At 44.7% G+C, this 20,875-nt stretch overlaps 1 protein-coding gene across 4 annotated transcripts in view; it reads right to left on the bottom strand.

Moving 5' to 3' along the window:
- Window positions 1–20,875, bottom strand: part of VIRMA (vir like m6A methyltransferase associated) — a 1,734,630-nt gene that overhangs the window by 1,153,242 nt on the left and 560,513 nt on the right. For all 4 annotated transcript variants that reach the window (XM_044066546.1, XM_044066545.1, XM_044066547.1 and 1 more), the window contains one exon: window positions 10,014–10,139. In XM_044066546.1, coding sequence (XP_043922481.1) covers window positions 10,014–10,139 — 126 coding nt within the window. The remainder of the gene's footprint in view (window positions 1–10,013; window positions 10,140–20,875) is intronic.

Here is a 20,875-nt window from a genome sequence, read left to right as displayed (position 1 = left end):
TTGTGTCGGCTGGAGAGTCGACTATGGCGCCCAGTTTGCAGTCATCTGCGAACTTGGTCAGCCACAGTCCTTCCATGTTGGCCTGTACCTCCGAAAAATATATACCGAACAATAGAGGTCCCAGGACTGAGTCTTGTGGGACACCACTTGTAACTGGTTTGGAGTCTGACATGGCTCCAGCAATTCTAACCATGTGGGTTCTGTCCTTGAGCCAGTTTGCAACCCATCTAGTGTCATAGGGGAAGCTGGTGAGCTTATCTATAATGCCCGAGTGGGGTATTGTATCGAAGGCTTTTGCGAGGTCCAGGTAGGCTGTGTGGACCACCTTCCCCTCGTCAATTGCCTTGGTGACTGTTTCAAAGAAATCGACCAGGTTTAAGAGGCAGGATCTGCCCTTAAAGCCAAACTGGGTAGGATCCAGTGTCTGTAGGTCCCCAATATCTATTTATGAGGTCCATGATGATCCTTTCCATAGCTTTGCAGACCAAGCTAGTCAGGCTTATGGGGCGATAGTTTCCAGGATCCGTTGAGGCACCACCTTTGTGGAGAGGGACCACTGTTGCTGTACGCCACTCTTTGGGTACATATCCTGTAGTAAGGCTGAGACTGAACAGTAGTTTTATGTTTGGGTTTAGCTCTTCTTGGAGTTAATGTAGGACGCAGCCCGGGACACCGTCTGGTCCCATTGATGCTGTGCTTTTTGCTTTGGAGAGGGCGGCTCTTACCTGAGCATCTGAGATGTCAGGGGGCAGCACTCTGCTGGGATAGATATTTGCCCTTTTGGGGGGGGGGGGGGTTTGCACTGAACCTGTCAGCTAGGATGCTGGCAATGTCTGTGGGTTCGGTGTATTTTTTGTCATTTTGGACTAATTCTGAGTATATCTGGGAATTCCCACCCAGGTTCCTAACATAACTAAAGAAACCCTTGTGTTTATGCTTAGTGTCCTGTGCAATTTTTCACTCTAAGCGGGCCTTAAGCGATTTTATGAGTGTCCGTAGTTTTGCTAATACTAATCAGAGATGCCTTCCCTTTTTGGGATTTTGCTCTATCATGTAGTAGCTTCCTCCTTCTATTGTATAGTTTGTTTATGGCTGGGGTCCACCAGACAGGACGTCTGCCTTTGGAGGATTGGGTCTTGGTTTTATTTGGGATTGCATGATCCATGCATTCCTGAAGGTGTTCATAGAATGCGTTTATAAAGGATTCTGCGGTCTGGGCCATATTTTCCACAGGCCGGGGCTTTGAAGGATTCCACCTCGGTTTTGAGGAGTGTGAAATTTGCTTTAGAAGTTTTTCACTGTGGTTTTCTGGGCAGGGGTGGTGTCGGGATGTGAATATCCAGTGAGATTAGTTTATGGTCTGATCTTACCAGTGAGGGATACACTTCTGGTCTGGAGCATAGAGTCCCCATGTTGGTGATGATCAGGTCCAGCATGTTTTCCCCTCTTGTGGGAGTGGTAACAAGTTGTTCCATAGCATTTGAGTTTATAAATTCTAGGAACCTTTGGGCTAGGGTGTTGGAGCTAGAGTAATGCTCCCAGTCTATGTTTGGGTAGTTGAAGTCGCCCAATATAATGGTGTTTGGAGAGACCTTCATATTTTCCAGTGTTCTCAGGAAGGCAGAGTGGTCTGTAGCAGGCTATAAACTGGAAGGCAGTTTTACCCACTGTTAGTTGCACATGGATAGTCTCTGATGCTTTGTGCTATGCCATCAACCTGGAGGTGTGGGTATCTTTGATGAATATTGATACTCCCCCTCCTTTTGTGGTTCGGTCCAAGTTTTGGGGCCGAAAAGCATGGTATGAGGTATAACCTGGTAGTGCTGGGGTGCTCTCTGGAGCCTTGAACCAGGTTTCTGTTACTGCACAGATATCGATGTTCTCCATGCTAAGGAGCGTTCAATAGTAAAAGGTCAATTAATTAGGGCAGCCAGAATGACTACACTTGAGTCCGACTTCCATGAGGAATGTGAATATTTGATTTGCATGTTCCAACAGCGGGGTTACCCCGACCATTCAGTTCGATCTTTAGTGGGTGAAGTAATGGACATAAGACAAAGTGGATTTGTGGAACCTATACTTCAGATGGACACCACAAACCACACTACTGAATCCCATATCACTTCTAGTAATTCTCACTGTGAGCAAGTGACAATTCAAGAGAGGGATTCTAACTTTAGCGGCAGTGTTATCACCACCTTTAGTACTGATAGCGATATGGTGACATTTACTTTATACAAGAACTGGCAGTTTATCACTAATGACGACATACTACTGGATAAATTAGGGCCATCGCCTAAAATTGTATTTAGGAGAGGTTGCAATCTTAAAAACCTCCTTGAAAGTGGGGGTAATTTTAACATGTACAGGCACACTGGGATGACTACATGTGGTAGTTGTAAGATGTGCAGGTTTGTTGAAGTAGGGGACACATTTTGTATTAATGTAGTTGTAAGATGTGCAGGTTTGTTGAAGTAGGGGACACATTTTGTATTAATGTAGTTGTAAGATGTGCAGGTTTGTTGAAGTAGGGGACACATTTTGTATTAATGTAGTTGTAAGATGTGCAGGTTTGTTGAAGTAGGGGACACATTTTGTATTAATGTAGTTGTAAGATGTGCAGGTTTGTTGAAGTAGGGGACACATTTTGTATTAATGTAGTTGTAAGATGTGCAGGTTTGTTGAAGTAGGGGACACATTTTGTATTAATGTAGTTGTAAGATGTGCAGGTTTGTTGAAGTAGGGGACACATTTTGTATTAATGTAGTTGTAAGATGTGCAGGTTTGTTGAAGTAGGGGACACATTTTGTATTAATGTAGTTGTAAGATGTGCAGGTTTGTTGAAGTAGGGGACACATTTTGTATTAATGTAGTTGTAAGATGTGCAGGTTTGTTGAAGTAGGGGACACATTTTGTATTAATGTAGTTGTAAGATGTGCAGGTTTGTTGAAGTAGGGGACACATTTTGTATTAATGTAGTTGTAAGATGTGCAGGTTTGTTGAAGTAGGGGACACATTTTGTATTAATGTAGTTGTAAGATGTGCAGGTTTGTTGAAGTTGGGGACACATTTTGTATTAATGTAGTTGTAAGATGTGCAGGTTTGTTGAAGTAGGGGACACATTTTGTATTAATGTAGTTGTAAGATGTGCAGGTTTGTTGAAGTAGGGGACACATTTTGTATTAATGTAGTTGTAAGATGTGCAGGTTTGTTGAAGTAGGGGACACATTTTGTATTAATGTAGTTGTAAGATGTGCAGGTTTGTTGAAGTAGGGGACACATTTTGTATTAATGTAGTTGTAAGATGTGCAGGTTTGTTGAAGTAGGGGACACATTTTGTATTAATGTAGTTGTAAGATGTGCAGGTTTGTTGAAGTAGGGGACACATTTTGTATTAATGTAGTTGTAAGATGTGCAGGTTTGTTGAAGTAGGGACACATTTTGTATTAATGTAGTTGTAAGATGTGCAGGTTTGTTGAAGTAGGGGACACATTTTGTATTAATGTAGTTGTAAGATGTGCAGGTTTGTTGAAGTAGGGGACACATTTTGTATTAATGAAGTTGTAAGATGTGCAGGTTTGTTGAAGTAGGGGACACATTTTGTATTAATGTAGTTGTAAGATGTGCAGGTTTGTTGAAGTAGGGGACACATTTTGTATTAATGTAGTTGTAAGATGTGCAGGTTTGTTGAAGTAGGGGACACATTTTGTATTAATGAAAGCAAGTACAAGTTAAAGTTCAAACTGCAATGTAATTCCAAACTAGTGGTGTACATTGCTAGATGTGTGGGCTGTCCGGCATTCTACGTGGGCAAAACTGAACGTAGAATGTGGGACTGAATTTACGAACATACCATGCAATTTCCATCAATAAAACTGATAATCCTTTAGCTAGACACACAACTTTAAATGACGGACATAAATTTGTTTTTAAAGCAATAGATCAGATAAAAGTTGATATTAGAGGGGGGCCCCTTTAATTTACTATTAGAGGAACGTGGGGGGGGGCCTTTAATTTAGTATTAGAGGAACGTGAATTAGCATGGCAAATGCATTTTCTTTTCCAGGTCTAAATGATCTTGAAACATAGCATGCTTATTAAAACTCAAAAGTCTGAAAAGGTAATTAAGTTTCAGACTTTTTAGTATGCATTGACAGCAATGTGCAAGTTAGTCAAACTAGTACATCATGTATATTGTCTCCTTTCAAAGACGTTGTTTTTATTGTACATGTATACACACATATATATATATATATATATATATATATACATACATACATACACACATTTTTATTTCCAGTTTATTTTATTCTTTACTCTACTTTATCAATGTTTTATTACTGAGTCAAAGTAACAGAGTTTAATATATATTTTTTTAGCTTTAATTAATGAAGCTAATTTGTTGTGACGTTTTTTCAGCTGACATGAGCACCATGTGACTGAGTTCGCCATTTAAATAATGTAGTTTGAAACTTTGAAAAGTTTTTTCTGAGGAAGTTGCTGTATACCAGCGACGAAAAGCGCTTCAAAATAAATGTGGTTGTTTTATATTACATGCACGGCGTTTGGGCTTAACTTCTTCACTCGGAGCTTTAACTGGATAATTTTTGAAGTTTTATTCTATAATAACAAAAAAAAGTTTGAAATGTGTTCACAATTATTTTAAAACTAACTGAAGTTTAAGACTTTCCAGTATGCAAAATCTAAACACCAAAAGCAAACAATGTGCCAAACCAGTTTTAAAAATAAGCTCCACACACTTTCCCCACATTAAACTACACAAAATAACATTTAACAGCACTTGAAATTATATTTTCACGTCAGACAGTATGTAAACTCTCTTCAGTACATTCAAATCTGCAGTAAAATTGTGATCTGACGTTAAAAACATACAGCAGTCATTCATAAAACAAATAATGTACATATGCTAAAAAAAAAATCCAAATTTTGCAATATTTTTCTCTCAAAAGATGAAAAAAGGGCAGAATAACAATAATAAAGACAGGTACAATTAACATGTAGTTCTGACTGCACGAGATGGCCTCAGTAACAGTAAAACAAGCATCTGTCAAAGAAAGAAGCCAAATAAATACTGCTACAAGCAGAAATTCCCACAGGAATTAATGGAAAAGGTAAACTATTAAAATATTTAATAACTCATCTAATAATAAAATGAGAAGGGGGTCCCCAAATGGGGCTTATCTGAGCAGTAAGCTGGAAAAATCAGCAACAGATCTTATAAAGAGAGTCAGAGGACTTTCATATTTGGATGGCAGAAAAATACTGAGCACTCGCTTCATGTGACAGCTAAAGGCTTCCCACTAAGGATGTGCTCATTCAGTCAGCTGTCACAAAAATAGTGAGCACTCGCTTCGTGTGACAGCTAAAGGCTTCCCACTCAGGATGTGCTCATTCAGTCAGCTGTCACAGAAATACTAAGCACTCGCTTCCTGTGACAGCTAAAGGCTTCCCACTCAGGATGTGCTCATCCAGTCAGCTGTCACAAAAATACTGAGCACTCGCTTCGTGTGACAGCTAAAGGCTTCCCACTCAGGATGTGCTCATTCAGTCAGCTGTCACAGAAATACTGAGCACTCGCTTCCTGTGACAGCTAAAGGCTTCCCACTCAGGATGTGCTCATCCAGTCAGCTGTCACAGAAATACTGAGCACTCGCTTTGTGTAACAGCTAAAGGCTTCCCACTCAGGATGCGCTCATCCAGTCAGCTGTCACAGAAATACTGAGCACTCGCTTCCTGTGACAGCTAAAGGCTTCCCACTCAGGATGTGCTCATCCAGTCAGCTGTCACAGAAATACTGAGCACTCGCTTCCTGTGACAGCTAAAGGCTTCCCACTCAGGATGTGCTCATCCAGTCAGCTGTCACAGAAATACTGAGCACTCGCTTTGTGTAACAGCTAAAGGCTTCCCACTCAGGATGTGCTCATCCAGTCAGCTGTCACAGAAATACTGAGCACTCGCTTCCTGTGACAGCTAAAGGCTTCCCACTCAGGATGTGCTCATCCAGTCAGCTGTCACAGAAATACTAAGCACTCGCTTCGTGTGACAGCTAAAGGCTTCCCACTCAGGATGTGCTCATCCAGTCAGCTGTCACAAAAATACTGAGCACTCGCTTTGTGTAACAGCTAAAGGCTTCCCACTCAGGATGTGCTCATTCAGTCAGCTGTCACAGAAATACTGAGCACTCGCTTCCTGTGACAGCTAAAGGCTTCCCACTCAGGATGTGCTCATCCAGTCAGCTGTCACAAAAATAGTGAGCACTCGCTTTGTGTAACAGCAAAAGGCTTCCCACTCAGGATGTGCTCATCCAGTCAGCTGTCACAGAAATACTAAGCACTCGCTTTGTGTAACAGCTAAAGGCTTCCCACTCAGGATGTGCTCATCCAGTCAGCTGTCACAAAAATACTGAGCACTCGCTTCATGTGACAGCTAAAGGCTTCCCACTCAGAATGTGCTCATTCAGTCAGCTGTCTCAAAAATAGTGAACACTCGCTTCCTGTAACAGCAAAAGGCTTCCCACTCAGGATGTGCTCATCCAGTCAGCTGTCACAGAAATACTGAGCACTCGCTTCGTGTGACAGCTAAAGGCTTCCCACTCAGGATATGCTCATCCAGTCAGCTGTCACAAAAATACTGATCACTCGCTTCCTGACAGCTAAAGGCTTAGGCTCAAATTCTAAACCTACCACCCTAGAACACAAAAAAGGAAAAAAACTAAGGGTAATGCTGCTCAATGCCAGAAGTCTTAATCTCAAGATGCACGCACTCGAGGCCCTTCTCAGTATGGAGAACATCGATGTCTGTGCTGTGACAGAAACCTGGTTCAAGGCTCCTGAGAGCACCCCAGCACTATCAGGTTTCACCTCATATCATGCGTTCCGGCCCCAAAATCCGGACAACACCAAGAAAGGAGGGGGGGGGTGTCCATATTCATAAAGGACACCCACACCTCAAGGTTGGTGGCAACGCACGATGCATCGGAGACCATCCAGGTGCAATTAACCATAGGCAAGACTGCTCTGCAATTTGTAGCATGTTACAGGCCACCTTCTCAAACTCAGGAACCTCACATGGCCTTCCTGAAAACATTGGAGGATAAATGTATCTCCAAACACCATCATACTAGGTGACTTCAACTACCCTAATATAGACTGGGAACACTACTCAAGCCCAAACACTCTAGCCCAAAGGTTCCTGGAGTTCATAAACTCAAATGCCATGGAACAACAAGTCACCATCCCCACAAGAGGAGAAAACATACTTGATCTCATCATCACGAACATGGGATCACAATGTTCAACACCGAAGTATACCCCTCACTGGTGAGATCAGATCATAAACTAATCTCGCTGGAGGTCCTCATCCCGCCCCACCTGAAATAAAAAGACCACAGTGAAAAACTTCTCAAAAGCCGACTTCACACTTCTAAAAACTAGTGTGGTCTCCTTTAAGGCCCCTGAGCCAGTGGTAAACATTACTCAAACCGCTGAATCACTTACAAATGCCTTCTACCAGCACCTACAGGACTGCATGGATCAGGCAATCCCAAACAAAACTAAGACTCTTTGTACCAAAGGCAAGCGTCCAGTCTGGTGGACCCCAGCCATAAACAAGCTCTACAACAAAAGGAGGAAGCTACTACAAGATAGAGCAAAATCCTTGAAAGGTAAGACACCTTTGATCATTATAAGTAAAAACTAAGAGCTCTCATAAAATCATCCAAGGCAAATTTTGAGAGAAAAATCGCCAAGGACTCAAAAGACAATCATAAGGCCTTCTTTAGCTATGTTAGAAACCTAGGAGGAAACTCCCAGATATGCTCAGAATTAGTTCAAAATGATGTGAAGATTACTGAACCTACACACATTGCCAACATACTGGCTGACAGGTTCAGTGCAAACTCCCAAAGGAGAGATATCTATACCAGAGGATTGTAGCCCCCCAAACATCTCCAACACCCAGGTGAGAACTGCTCTCTCCAAGGCAAAAAACACAGCATCCATGGTGTCCTCGGCTGTGTGCTCCACGAACTCAATGAGGAATTAAACCCGCAGTTAGGACAGCTGTTTAATCTTAGCCTCACCTCAGGATACGTACCCAAGGAGTGGCGCACGGCGACTGTGGTCCCACTTCACAAGGGCGGTGCCTCCACCGACCCTGGAAATTACCGTCCCATTAGCTTGACAAGCCTTATCTGCAAAGCCATGGAGAGGATCATAATGGAACTCATAAATAAAGACATAGGGAACTTGCAGACTTTGGATCCAACCCAGTTTGGCATTGTCAAAGGCAGATCATGCCTTTTAAACTTGGTTGACTTTTTTGAGACAGTCACCAAGGCCATTGATGAGGGAAAGGCAGTCCATACAGCCTACCATGACCTGGCAAAGGCCTTCGACACAATACCCCACTCAGGTATCATCGAAAAACTCATCAGCTTGAATGTAAACCCATACATCACAAGATGGGTTGCAAACTGGCTAAGTGACAGAACCCACAGGGTCAGAGTTGCTGGAGCCATGTCAGACTGAAAGCCTGTCACAAGTGGTGTCCCACAGGGCTCAGTCCTGGGTCCACTCTTGTTCGGCATCTACTTTTCTGAAGTACAAGCAAACACAGGAGGGTTATGGCTGACAAAGTTTGCAGATGACTGCAAACTGGGCGCCATAGTCAAAAACACATCTAACACAGATATCCTTCAGAAGGGCCTCACAGAAACGGATAACTGGTGCCAGAGCCATGGCCTAAAGTTAAACGCCAAGAAATGCATAGTCATACCCTTCGGGAAAAACAAGGTTACCCCTAGCTACCATATAGGTGGCAATCCACTGAGCACAGAAGAAGTCATCAGGGATCTGGGGACCCAGGTTGACAGTAGCCTTTCGTTTGACACTCATGTTGCTAAAGTAGTTAGGAAAACCTTCTTCATTGCCCACCTGATCATGAAGGGATTCACATCTAGATCAAGGGAGGTCATCGTCCCCCTGTACTCATCACTCATTAGACCTATGATTGAGTACAATGCCCCATTTGGAATGTATCTGACCAGACACCTGCAGCAGCTGGAAAGGCCCCAAAAGTTCCTCACCAAAAGGATAAAGGGTCTCAAAAATATGTCTTATGCTGTCCGACTGAAAGAACTCCAGCTCTATTCAGTCTCATACCGCTTGCTCAGAGGTGACCTGTGCCTGACATATAAGGCCATGTCAAACCCAGATTTGATGAATATGCTTCACCTCAAAAAATCTAGATCCCTCAGAACCACAAGGGCGGGAGACAAACCTTGACACGGTTATTAATAGAACATGCTGGAGGGACAGATTCATCACCCAGAGACTCCCTATGCTGTGGAACAAAATCCCGGTACATGTGAGGCAGAGCACCTCGCTGGCCTTGTTCAAGAGGAATCTTGACCAATGGATGGGAGATCGCAGATATACCCCAGGGATTACTTCAGTGTCATTGCTTGACAGAGGCACAGCAAAATAATAGGCATGGTTTTATTCAAACTAAAGGGGTGACGAAAGCCACATAACTATGGGCTAGGCTTATAAATGCCCTTGGGCAGATAGCCTAGTATGAACCTATGAACCTATTCCCACTCAGGATGTGCTCATCCAATCAGCTGTGGGTGAGTATTATTTACTGGTACATAAGAATAACAATAAAATAATTTAAACCAACAAAATGACTCATTCTGAAGTGTCATGAACTGTTTTCTGACATTTGCTGAACACTTATGTGCAAGTGTCTGTTCATTCAGCCACATATGGAAGTCCTAACAACCAAATGTTGTTGGCGGCATTTGAAGAGCAGTATAAATATGTCTTTCTGGTCTCAATGCAGTACTCACAAAACACAGAATTCAAAGGGACATATTCCACACTTTTAACAGCTCTGTTTTACTGTCAAACATTTAAATACAATTCAGATCGCACAGTAAACGTACAGCAATCATGCAGAGTTCACACAACACCCCTGAAAGCTAGACCCACCTTGCGCTGATACTGGCTCATCTTCATCGTCATCTGGTGGTGGCGGGCCTGGTGGCGTTCTTGGACCTTTTGGTGGAGGTCGAGGAGGACTGCCAGTGAATTGGTCATCCTTTTCTCTTTCGCCATCTAAACAGAAAATAAAAATAAACAGATGCATCTTAATTTCCACAGTTAAACAGACGTGCTAGAAATTTCCACAGTTAAACAGACGTGCTAGAGTGAGGATTCATATCAAGATGACAAACAACAAGGTGTACTCTTGATACAAGGACAAGGCACCAGGCTACAAAACTCAAGCAGTTGCCTGCTTCTGGCTAATACCTAGGTAATGGTGGTCAAGAACAGACGGGGTAAAGATCACCCCCACCTCTAACCTTCCCCCCTCAAGAGAATAACAAACTGTACAGCAAGGTAGCAAGCAGGCAATGCTACAACAAGGAGAAAACTAGCCATTTACCTGGGGGGCGGGGGGGTAATGCAGGGAAGTAGATGTGCTTACCCCTACAATTAAATCAGTGCATATCTCCCCTCCCCACACACACAAAGATCCATTTCCTAAAGTATTTTTTTATGATTTATTTATAACTTGCTTTGGAAAGGGGAGAAGCAGAAAGACTGAATGTTGTATACACCTCCACTGACAATTAACAGCTGGATTAAAGTTATTGGTACTGTAATGCTAAATCTGAAGACGAGCTTCAACTGTAGGGTACACTGGGCTTCTTGCTTGAAAAAGTTGTTTATCCCCCCCTCCTCCAGTTCCTTTATGGTATGAATACCACGAATGAGAAATGGAAAGAGACCGAGCTTTAGCCATACAGCCAGTTTTATGATCGTTTCCCATTATTTTCCTATCTTATGTTATTAGGCAAGGACATGCTGGATGACATGATGAAATTCATAGCTGGGTTTCTTGGGTGCTGCCTCATGAGAAGATTGTGGCTCTAAGACCTGGACCAGAATTAATTTGATGAGCTTTTTGCCCCTACTACCACTGGAGCAAAAGCCAACCAAGGCAGCATCATTTACACAGCCACCATGTTTTGCTCAGCTTTACTTTTAGTCCCAAAGCACACAGTACATGGTCAGCAACATGTCTGAGATTCGGCGTGCAGTAAGTGCCCCTAGTAGCTGTCACTCACTTCTGCATGTGATGTATCCTGAAAGGCTGCTCCTGACTCTTCTTTCAGAAGGCAGCATTGCCATTTTGTCTCCTATCCCCATTGGGTACTCCACCACAGGACACTGTACCTCTGGCATGCACTTCACACTCTCCCCTAAAAGTTGCTTCTCCCTTCCCCCTCTCGTCAGCATCAACAGGCACCCAAACTGGTACTCGTTTTTTGGGTTGATTTGTCATAGTCAGGGCTTTATCACTCTACAGTGATGTTATGTAAATGTACGCAGGGAAGACCATCTAATTAGACACAAATGACATCTAATGAAGCACAGCAGAAGATGACCAGGGACAAAGACACTGTCCTACACAAATATGCTTTAGCAGGATCAGGTAAGTCTTTACCATGTTAACAGTAATACAGAGGCACTTTCTTTCTGTCTGAGACTCTGGTGAAACAGATGAACAACTATCTTACTGTACAGTTTGTCTTCTTTTTGCATAAACCCTTAAAGATCATAAAGTGATAAAACAAAGTTATTTTTACCTAAAAAATATCTGCATGCATCCATTCACATGCAAACACTTACGTAAAAACAAAACTTGGTTTCTAAGTATTTTTTCAGAAAATTAACATTTAAAAAAAGCTTCTGAACATGGTGGTTACAGATGCAAACAATTTTGCCTGCAAATTTTCCCTTAGTACTCTGCTAATGCTCCATCTGTGAGTTCTCATGATTGTCCCTCACTGACGGGTGATGCATTCAGCGAAGCTCCTGAGGTACAAACACAGATCCTACCAACTTGCCCTTGTATTGTTTTTGTCCACTTCTCTTCTCCTCTACTTCACTTGGTCCTTCCTGCCCTCTCCCTTTTTCTGACCACATCAACTTACCTAGCATTATGGACAGACAATTTCCCAGTTTCTCCAGCCAGCCTGGTTGACATGGATATCCTGAGGCGATGCAGCAATTACCTTATGTACAATGACAACCCACTCTTCTAGTAAACACAAATTCATTACATGAGAGTTGTATTTATATCAAGAACCCGGAATCCAGGCTCTCTCGTTCACCAGTCAGTTCATCTGACAGTAAGCAGGTTGTCAGCATGCACACCTCACATCCTGCAACTACCAACCCAACAACACATAAACCTACATATACTGAGGTCCTTACAAGAAGCCTACCTAAACATCAGAGACCTCCCCAACAAAAACACTAGTACGCGTCACATAACGCATCCTCTGCAGAACACAGTACACATAATATATCACACAGAAGTGTCTCACCAGTCAAGCCCCAAGGAATAACACAAAAGCAAATATCTTGGTCATAGGCGACTCAATTGTGAGACACACAGATGTCCCGCTCACCAGCTTTGGTAAGGAAAAGCTCATGGTCGGCTGTCTATCAGGTGCCAGGACACAGATGTCCCTCTCACCAGGTTGGATAACTAAAAGTTCATGGTCAGCTGTCTGTCAGGTGCCAGGATATGCCACATCACAGACACACACTCAAGCCTCTCAACAACAGGCACTGTTATGACTCTGTCATCGTCAATGTTGGTGTGAACAACTTGAGATGCATCTTACTGGACTATATGAAGGGAGGCATGACTGAGCGCTCTGATTGTGTGTCTCAGGCAGGTCTGCCCCTAACCATAAACAGCATTTTACCACTGCCTAGGATGATACCTCAATAAAAACAAAAAATGATTGACTTCAACAACTGGCTTGGTTTCTGGTGTCAAAGGGGATCCAATATCCATCAGCCTGGGATGACGTGGTCGACAGACCTCGATGCTTTGCCAGAGATGGCCTTCATCTGTCATCCCTCGGATTTCAGTTACTGGCCAGGACTCTTGCCATCTCCATAGTGTCTTTTTTTAGGCAAAGTCACAAGAACAAAATTCCAGACGTAAAAATAAACCCCTAAAAACAACCTCAAGGTTAAGCTGCTAAATGCTAGGAGTCTAAACCAGAAAGTATACTCACTGGAAGCAGTGCTCACCCTGGAAGATGCTGACATTTGTGCAGTCACCGAGACCTGGTTTAAGGCTGCAGAGAGCACCCCAGCTATAACAGGTGACACACTTCCTTCCACAAGTTCAGACTACAAACTGAAGGAGTAAGAGCTAAAGAAGGTGGTGTATCAATATTCATTACAAATAAATACACCTCTAGACTAAACAGCATGAATGCTTTGAGCTACATCAGGTGCAACTGACTAGGTAAGACCCCTCTTCAGCTCACTGACAGCTATAGGACCGCTCCATGAATCAGGACATTCACTCAGCCTACTTGGATCTACTTGAGTCCATCAAGATACAACCAAACCACCTGTTTTGGGTTGACTTTAATTACCCGTCCATAGACTGGGTAAATTATACGTGTTCTAACTCATTTGCCCAAAGGTTCCTGGACTTTGTTAACTCCAATGCCCTGCACCAGCTGGTTGCCACACTCACAAGGGGCTCAAGCATCCTGGACCTGGTGCTCACCAACATCAGGGGACCGTGGCACCACCCCCAGTGTGTTGCCATTCCTGGTGAGATCTGACCACAAATCAGTCTTGTTAGATGTAACTATAACACAAGACCCCCCCCCCCCTTAGCGACAACTAGACCCCTATGCTGAGTTATACACCAATGTTATATACAAGCACCTGTACAACTGTATTGATTCTGCTGTACCTGAAAGAACCAAAGCAAGATCTTCAAGGAAACACAAACCTGCCTGGTGGACAACTGCCATTAACAGGTTACACAACATGAGAAAGAAACTGCTGTCTAACAGTAGGAAGGAACAGTCTCAAAACTGGAAACACTCCCTCCTCAACATAAACAAGCAAATAAGACTCCTAGTGAAGTCCTCCAAAGCTAACTATGAATCAAAATCAGCTTTCCTAACTAAGGACAACTGCAAGGTGTACTTTGTTACATCAGTAACCTCACCGGCAAGGCCAAGATTTGTGCTGAACTCATAGTTAATAGTACTACATATATAGAACCTGTGGATATAGCAAACCTGCTGGCTGACAGGTTCAGTGAAAACTTCACTCCCCTGTCCCCGCCACATATACCCCCAAAGCATCCCTAACACCTGTCCCCCACCAAGTATCTTCGAAGAGCAAGTCTTAAATGTCCTCTCCAAGGCCAAATACACAGCCTCTATGGACCAGACAACATCCTGGGCTGTGTTCTACATGGGTTAAAGCAGGAATTAGCATCACCATGAGCATGCTTTTCAATCACAGCCTAAGCACTAGCTTTGTCCCAGAGGAAAGAAAAACAGCTACCATCATCTCTTTGCACAAATGGGGTGCATCCACAGACCCTGGGAACTACAGACACATTAGCCTGACCAGCCTTACCTGCAAGGCCATTGAATGAATCATCATGGACCTTACTTACAAGGATATAGGAAATTTTCAAATGTTTGACCCACCCAGTTTGGATTTGTCAAGGGGAAATCATGCCCGTTAAACTTGGTGAACTTCTTTGAGACCGTCAAAGCCCTAGACGATGGCAAATCTGTGCATACGACTTACTGAGACTTAGCTGAGGCCTTTGACATAACCCCACACTCTGGCATCATTGATAAACTCACTCAGCTGGGTATCAACCCATAAACTGTCAGGTGGGTTGCAAACCTTTAACCAGTGGTGTTCCACAGGGATCTGTTCTAGGACCCCTACTGTAGGAATCTACTTCTCTGAAGTACAGGCTAAAACTCAAGGACTGTGGCTGACAAAGTTTGCTGATGACTGAAAACTGGGAGTGATCACTAAAACCCCTAGTGATGTCAACATCTTGCAACAAGGCCTTACACAGACTAATGACTGGTGCCACACTCATGGTCTTAAACTTAATGCAAAAATATGCATTACCATTCCCTTTGGCAAGGGTGATGTTCCTGTAAACTATAACATCAATAGCAATACCCTAAAAGCACACAGTGGTGAGAGACCTGTGCACACAGGTTGACAGCAACCTTAACTTCCATGTCTCCACAGTGGTAGAAAGAGCATTTTACATTGCTCATTTCATAAGTAAGGGCATTGCCTCCAGAAAACAATAGCTTATAATCCCCACTGTACTCTTCCCTCATCAGGCCAATAATACAGTAAAACGTTCTCTTTGGTATGCTCCTTTCCAAACACCTGCAGCACTTGGAGAAACCACAAAGGTTCCTTGCAAAGAACATTCAGGAACTTCAAGCTCTGTCTTGTGGACAGACTGAAATCATTGTCACTTTACTCTGTGTCACACAGACTGCTCAGAGGCAACCTGTGCCTTGCATATAGAGCAATCTCTGAGCCAGCTTTAATGGAAATGTTGCACATTCACAAGTGAAATGGCACATGGGTCACTCGCTCAAACGACCTTAACCTGGTACGTGACATCAAGAGAACTTGCTGGAGAGACAGATTAGTCTCACAGGGGTTGCCCCACCTTTGGTAACAGCTACCTATTCATGTTAAATAAAGCCCCTCATTGCCCCTATTTAAGCGCAATTTGGCGATTGGATGGGTAACCAGAAATTCACCTCAAGGGTTCCACCTGTGTCCCTCTTGAACAAGGGCAATAGTTGCTGATTTTAGTGTCTGCTTGAACCAGACATCATTGGGAACACAGGTTGAATTTGGCTAGGCTTGTAAAGGCCCTGGGGTCATTAGCATAGTAACTTCCTATGATCCTATAAGAATTGGGTGATCCTCTGGGCTTTCACCGGACTCAGCAGAGATGTCTGGGAAGGCATTACAGCAGTGGAATCTGACCTAACCTTTTTGGCCTTCTAAGCATACCTTAGGCTAAGATGATTCCACCACTGTAGCCTGCACTAACAACTTAAGTTCTCCAGGTAGATAGATAAGGAGGAGAGATGACTACGAAGAGCTTTAGGAACAAACGCCTGACAAACAGAATAAGAAGTTATGTACCTACCATAACGTTCCATGTTAGTTGTCTTCTCACCTTCTTTCTTGCTGGTTGGGTCCAGAGCCCATCTTCAGCTCCGACTCGGCCATTTTCTAAAGCTTAAGAGCTATTTACTGGCTTGAGGCCTCCCTATATCCCACAATGCCTGGCGCTAGATCCCCAGATCTTGTTTGGAAGAGATAACACCATAACAATACAAGAGGACAACTGTCCCAATAGCAAGACTTCAGCTATAGGGCTAAAGAAAAGATAGAGGACATAAACTGGATAAGACTCAGCCAGTGACAAGACTCGTAGGAGGACTCTTCTCGGTCTATGTAGGCTAGGGGGATGGAGGGTGGGATGCAAGAAAGAAGGAGAGAAGAAGACAACTAACATTGAACGTTATGGTAGGTACATAACTTTTTAATGTTAAGTTGTCTCTCTCGCCTTCATTCTTGCTGGTTGGGACAGCGTCCCTAGCACCTTAGTCCTGGGTGGCTCATCGGAACAGACTCTTGAGCACAGTGGAACCAAAATCAGCTCTACTCCTACAGGCCACATCCAATTTATAATGTGAAATGAAGGTATGAGGGGTGGCCCATGTGGCCGCCGCACAAATGGCTTCCATTGGTAGTCTTGCTTGAAAGGCTACCGACGTAGCTAAAGCCCTAGTAGAGTGGCCTTTAGGTTTAGCAGGGAGTTCTTTATTCCTCAACTGATAAATAAGGGTAATAATAGAGGACAACCACCTGGATAAGGTTACTTTAGACACTAGTCGACCCTGCTTACCCTTCGCATAGGACAGGAAGAGTTGGTCTGATTTCCTTACTTGCGCAGTCCTAAGCAAATAGAAACGTAATTGCCTATGAACGTCCAACTGGTGTAATTTGTGTTCAGCTTTGTTGGAATAATATGGAAAAAAAAAAACTGGTACATCAATGGATTGATTCAAATTATTTTCGGAGGGGACCTTAGGAAGGAACGAAGGATTAGCCCCGAGTGAAACCCTATTCTTATGGAAAATTAGGTAAGGAGGACGAACACATAGGGCTTGAAGTTCAGAAACTCTCCTCGCTGAAGTAATGGCCACCAAAGAGAGGGTTTTCCAAGAAAGCAATTTCAAGGAACAGGAAGCTGCCGGTTCAAAAGGAGGCAGTATCAAGGAATCTAGGATCAAATTCAAGTCCCACTGAGGTGGGGGATCTCTCACTGGAGGCCTGAGCAAAATTGTTCCTTTAAGAAAGGCTTTGCAAAGCTTATGGGACATGATGCTGGTTTCTGACAGGCCCGTATGGAAATTTGAGATTGCCGCTAACTGAACTCTAATGGTGGCAGAAGATGAGCCCGCTTGAAAAAGTTCTGCTAAAAAGTCTAGAACGTTATGGACAGGGGCCGTAAAAGGATCTATATTTCTAGCCTCTGCCCAGAAAGAGAAACGTTTCCACTTACTAGCATAAGTCTACCTGGTTGTAGGTTTGTGCGAAGAAAGGATAATCTCACGCACAGAATGGGAAATACTTGGAAGCCTGGCTAAGGTTGGAAGTGGAGCAACCAAGCAGTGAGGTTGACAGACTGAAGAGATTGATGCAGCCTGCCCGACTGATGGATCAGGAGGTCCAGAACTGGGTCCAGATTCCAAGGCTGCTCTAGAAGGTGACGATGCAGGAACGGGAACCAGATTTGTCGAGGCCAGTAGGGGGCAATGAGGATCATCCTGCAACCCAGCATGGTAGCTTTCTGAATTAGTTTGGGAATTAGGGGAAAGGGTGGGAATGCATACAGAAGTCCCTGGGGCCAAAAGTGAACTAGAGTGTCTCTGGGGGAGTGTCCGGGAATAGAGTGAAGAAACTGTCGCACTTGCTGTTGAGAGGAGTTGCGAAAAGGTCGCAGCAAGGCTGACCCAATTTGCGGAAGATTTTGTCTGCTACTGTCCGATTGAGAGACCACTCGTGAGGCATGAGAATAGCTCTGCTTAGCTTGTCCGCTATGATGTTGGACTTCCCAGGGATGTGCGTTGCTGTCGGAAACCGTTGAGAGGAGATCGCCCACTGCCATAGTCCGAGTCCTTCTCGACATAAGGGATAGGACTTGGTTCCGCCCTGCTTGTTGATGTAACTCACTACAGACATATTGTCTGTCTGAATTGCAATGGTCCCAGTGGGTAGAGAGTTCTGAAGAGCTTGCAACACTAAAAGCACCGCCCTCATCTCCAAGACATTTATGTGCAAGTGGTACTCATGGGGTTGCCAGGTGCCCTGGACAGCCCTGCCCTGAAAATGCCCCCCCCCCCCCGATCAGGAAGGCATCCGTGGTCACCGTGGCAACTGGAGGAGGAAGGACAAATGGTCTGCCCTGGGGTACTGATGGGGAGACCATCCACCAAGCTAAATGGTCTTTGCATGACTGCGTGATTATTATCTTGTGAGACATAGGAAGTTGTTGAAAGGACCATTGGGTAAAAAGCATCCACTGGAGAATCCTCATGTGAAAACAAGCCAGGGGAACTAATATGACCGCTGCTGCCATGAGACCCAAGGTTTTTAGGATGAATCTGGCCTGAATCTTTCTGCATCCTAATAATACCTGTACGTGTCGGTGAATGTCTGCCACTCTGTCTATTGGAAGTCTTGCAGACAGATCTTTCGTATTTAATCTTGCGCCTATAAAGGTTACAGACTGACAAGGCGACAATGCAGACTTTTTGAAATTTATTGAGATACCTAGGTTGGAGCATGTTTGGATGGTATAGTCCCTGGCTCTCAGCAATTGATGTCTGGTGGTAGCAGTAAGGAACCAGTCGTCTAGATATGGAAACACCTGGAATCCTTGCAGTCTCAGGTGAGCGGTAACCACTGCCATGCATTTGGTGAACACCTTGGGGGCTGTGGTGAGACCAAAGGGCAGGGCTTTGAACTGGTAATGACTGGCTCCCAGCCGGAAGCGGAGAAACCTTCTGGAACGCCTGTCCATTCTGATAAGGTAGTACGCATCCTGAAGATCTATGGAGCACATCCAAATGTCCTGACCCAAAAAGGGTAAAATGGACTGAAGCGTGACCATCCGGAACTTCGTTCTTTGAACAGACTTGTTTAGACGGCAGAGATCCAAAATGGGTCTCCAGTCCCCTGTCTTTTTTGGTACCAAAAAGAACTGAGTAAATTCCGGATCCTTGCTGGTCTGCTGGGACTTGTTGGATGGCCTGTTTTTTTAGCAGTTTTGAAATTTATTGTACTGCATGTTCCCTTAGACCGGGTGGAACATCTGGGATGGGATTGCTTGATTTTAAGGGGGTGTGGACAAAAGGGATTCTGTAACCTCGGGATATGATAGACCGTACCCATCTGTCTCGTGTGATGAGACGCCAGGTTTCTGGGTACAGAGACAACCTTCCCCCGACTGCCTCCGAAGGCAGACAGCCGGGCAGCCCCTCAGGGGTGCTGGAAGGGCTGGTCAGAGAAAGATTCTCTGCTGCCCTGATTCTGCGGATGCCCTCTGCCCCGCGGGCGGCGTCTATTGTTGTTCCCTCTCTGCATCTGGAGGGAAACTCGCCACGTGTGTCAGGCACGGCTCCCTGGGGTTTCCGGAACCACATCTTTCCACTCTTCTGACCTTTAGGGTATGGTCTAGAGGAAGTGGAAAAACGGACTCCCACGGCAGAGAGAGTATTGCCTTCCTGCTCACACCTGGTAAGGGTATCTTTCACTTGAGGTCCAAACAGAGCCGAACCATCAAAAGGGGTATTGGTGAAAGACGCCTTGAAGGGATCAGCAAAGTTACATAACCGCATCCAGGCATGTCTTCTCAAAGCCACGCCTGTGTCTGCGGCCCTACTCCCCCATCAGCCGCATACGAAATGAGCCGCATGGAGGAGGAGTTGACGATAGAATTAAGAGTCGCCAGCTGGGAGTTAATCTTGTCTTGAGCCCCCGCAGCTGATGGATCTTGAAGGGTATCTCCTAGCTCCTTGAGGAGATCCCTCTGGAGACGGGTGAAGTGGCACAAGTAATTCAGCGACCACATGGAGAAGGTCACTGAAGAAAACATCCGCTTCCCATATCTGTCCATCGTCCTAGTCTCTTTATTAGGGGGATGGACAGGTACAGATGTGTCAGCCAACTCCTTTTTCGTGGCCGCTGCTACCACCATGGCATCAACGGGAACACCCTTTGTCAAAAACTGTTTATCTTGAGGGGCCGTAATAAACTTAGTGGGCTTGCGGGGGGTTGGTTCCAGTGTGTCCGGGGCTGACCACGCCTTCTGAGCCACTACTTCCATCAATGGATCAAAAGGCGGAGACACCCAGGAGGTGGAGGGGCGAGAACCAAACATGTCCAGGAATACCGACTCGTCCTCAGAAGGGTTAAAGGCAGTCCAGTTCCCCCTCCACCTAAGGATCTCAAGGATGTCTGAGAAAGAAACATCTTCAGAGGGGGATCTTGGGGACCCTTCCGAATCCTCCAAGTCTGTATCTGACGTGGCAGACTCGGGGGAGTCAACATGTTTCCTCTTACATTTCCTCTTACGAGGGGGCTCCTCTGAAATCTCAGGGGAGGCCTCGGAAGAGGAAGATACACTCAGTGGGGTGACCTGGAGTATTTGATTCCCCCCGCTTGGGGTCTGGAGGAGGGGCAGAGACCAAAGCAGGCACCCTGGGGGGAGGAGCTGAAGGGGCTGATCGAGGTGCAGACTCAGAAGTTAGCACGTTCCTCATGACCTCGAAGACTCCCCTGTCTGGCAGAGAAGAGGGGCCCCGCTCTGAAGAGACAGGAATCCTCTCCGGCACCGAAAGGGACAGCTCCAAGTCCGATGTAGGAGCCGAGCT

This window comes from Protopterus annectens, chromosome 3.part1 (genome assembly GCF_019279795.1).
Source record: "Protopterus annectens isolate FY-2018-M chromosome 3.part1, PAN1.0, whole genome shotgun sequence".
Lineage (NCBI taxonomy): Eukaryota > Metazoa > Chordata > Ceratodontiformes > Protopteridae > Protopterus > Protopterus annectens.
Note: the sequence above shows the minus strand (reverse complement) of the source record. Positions and strands in the feature narration are given on the sequence as shown.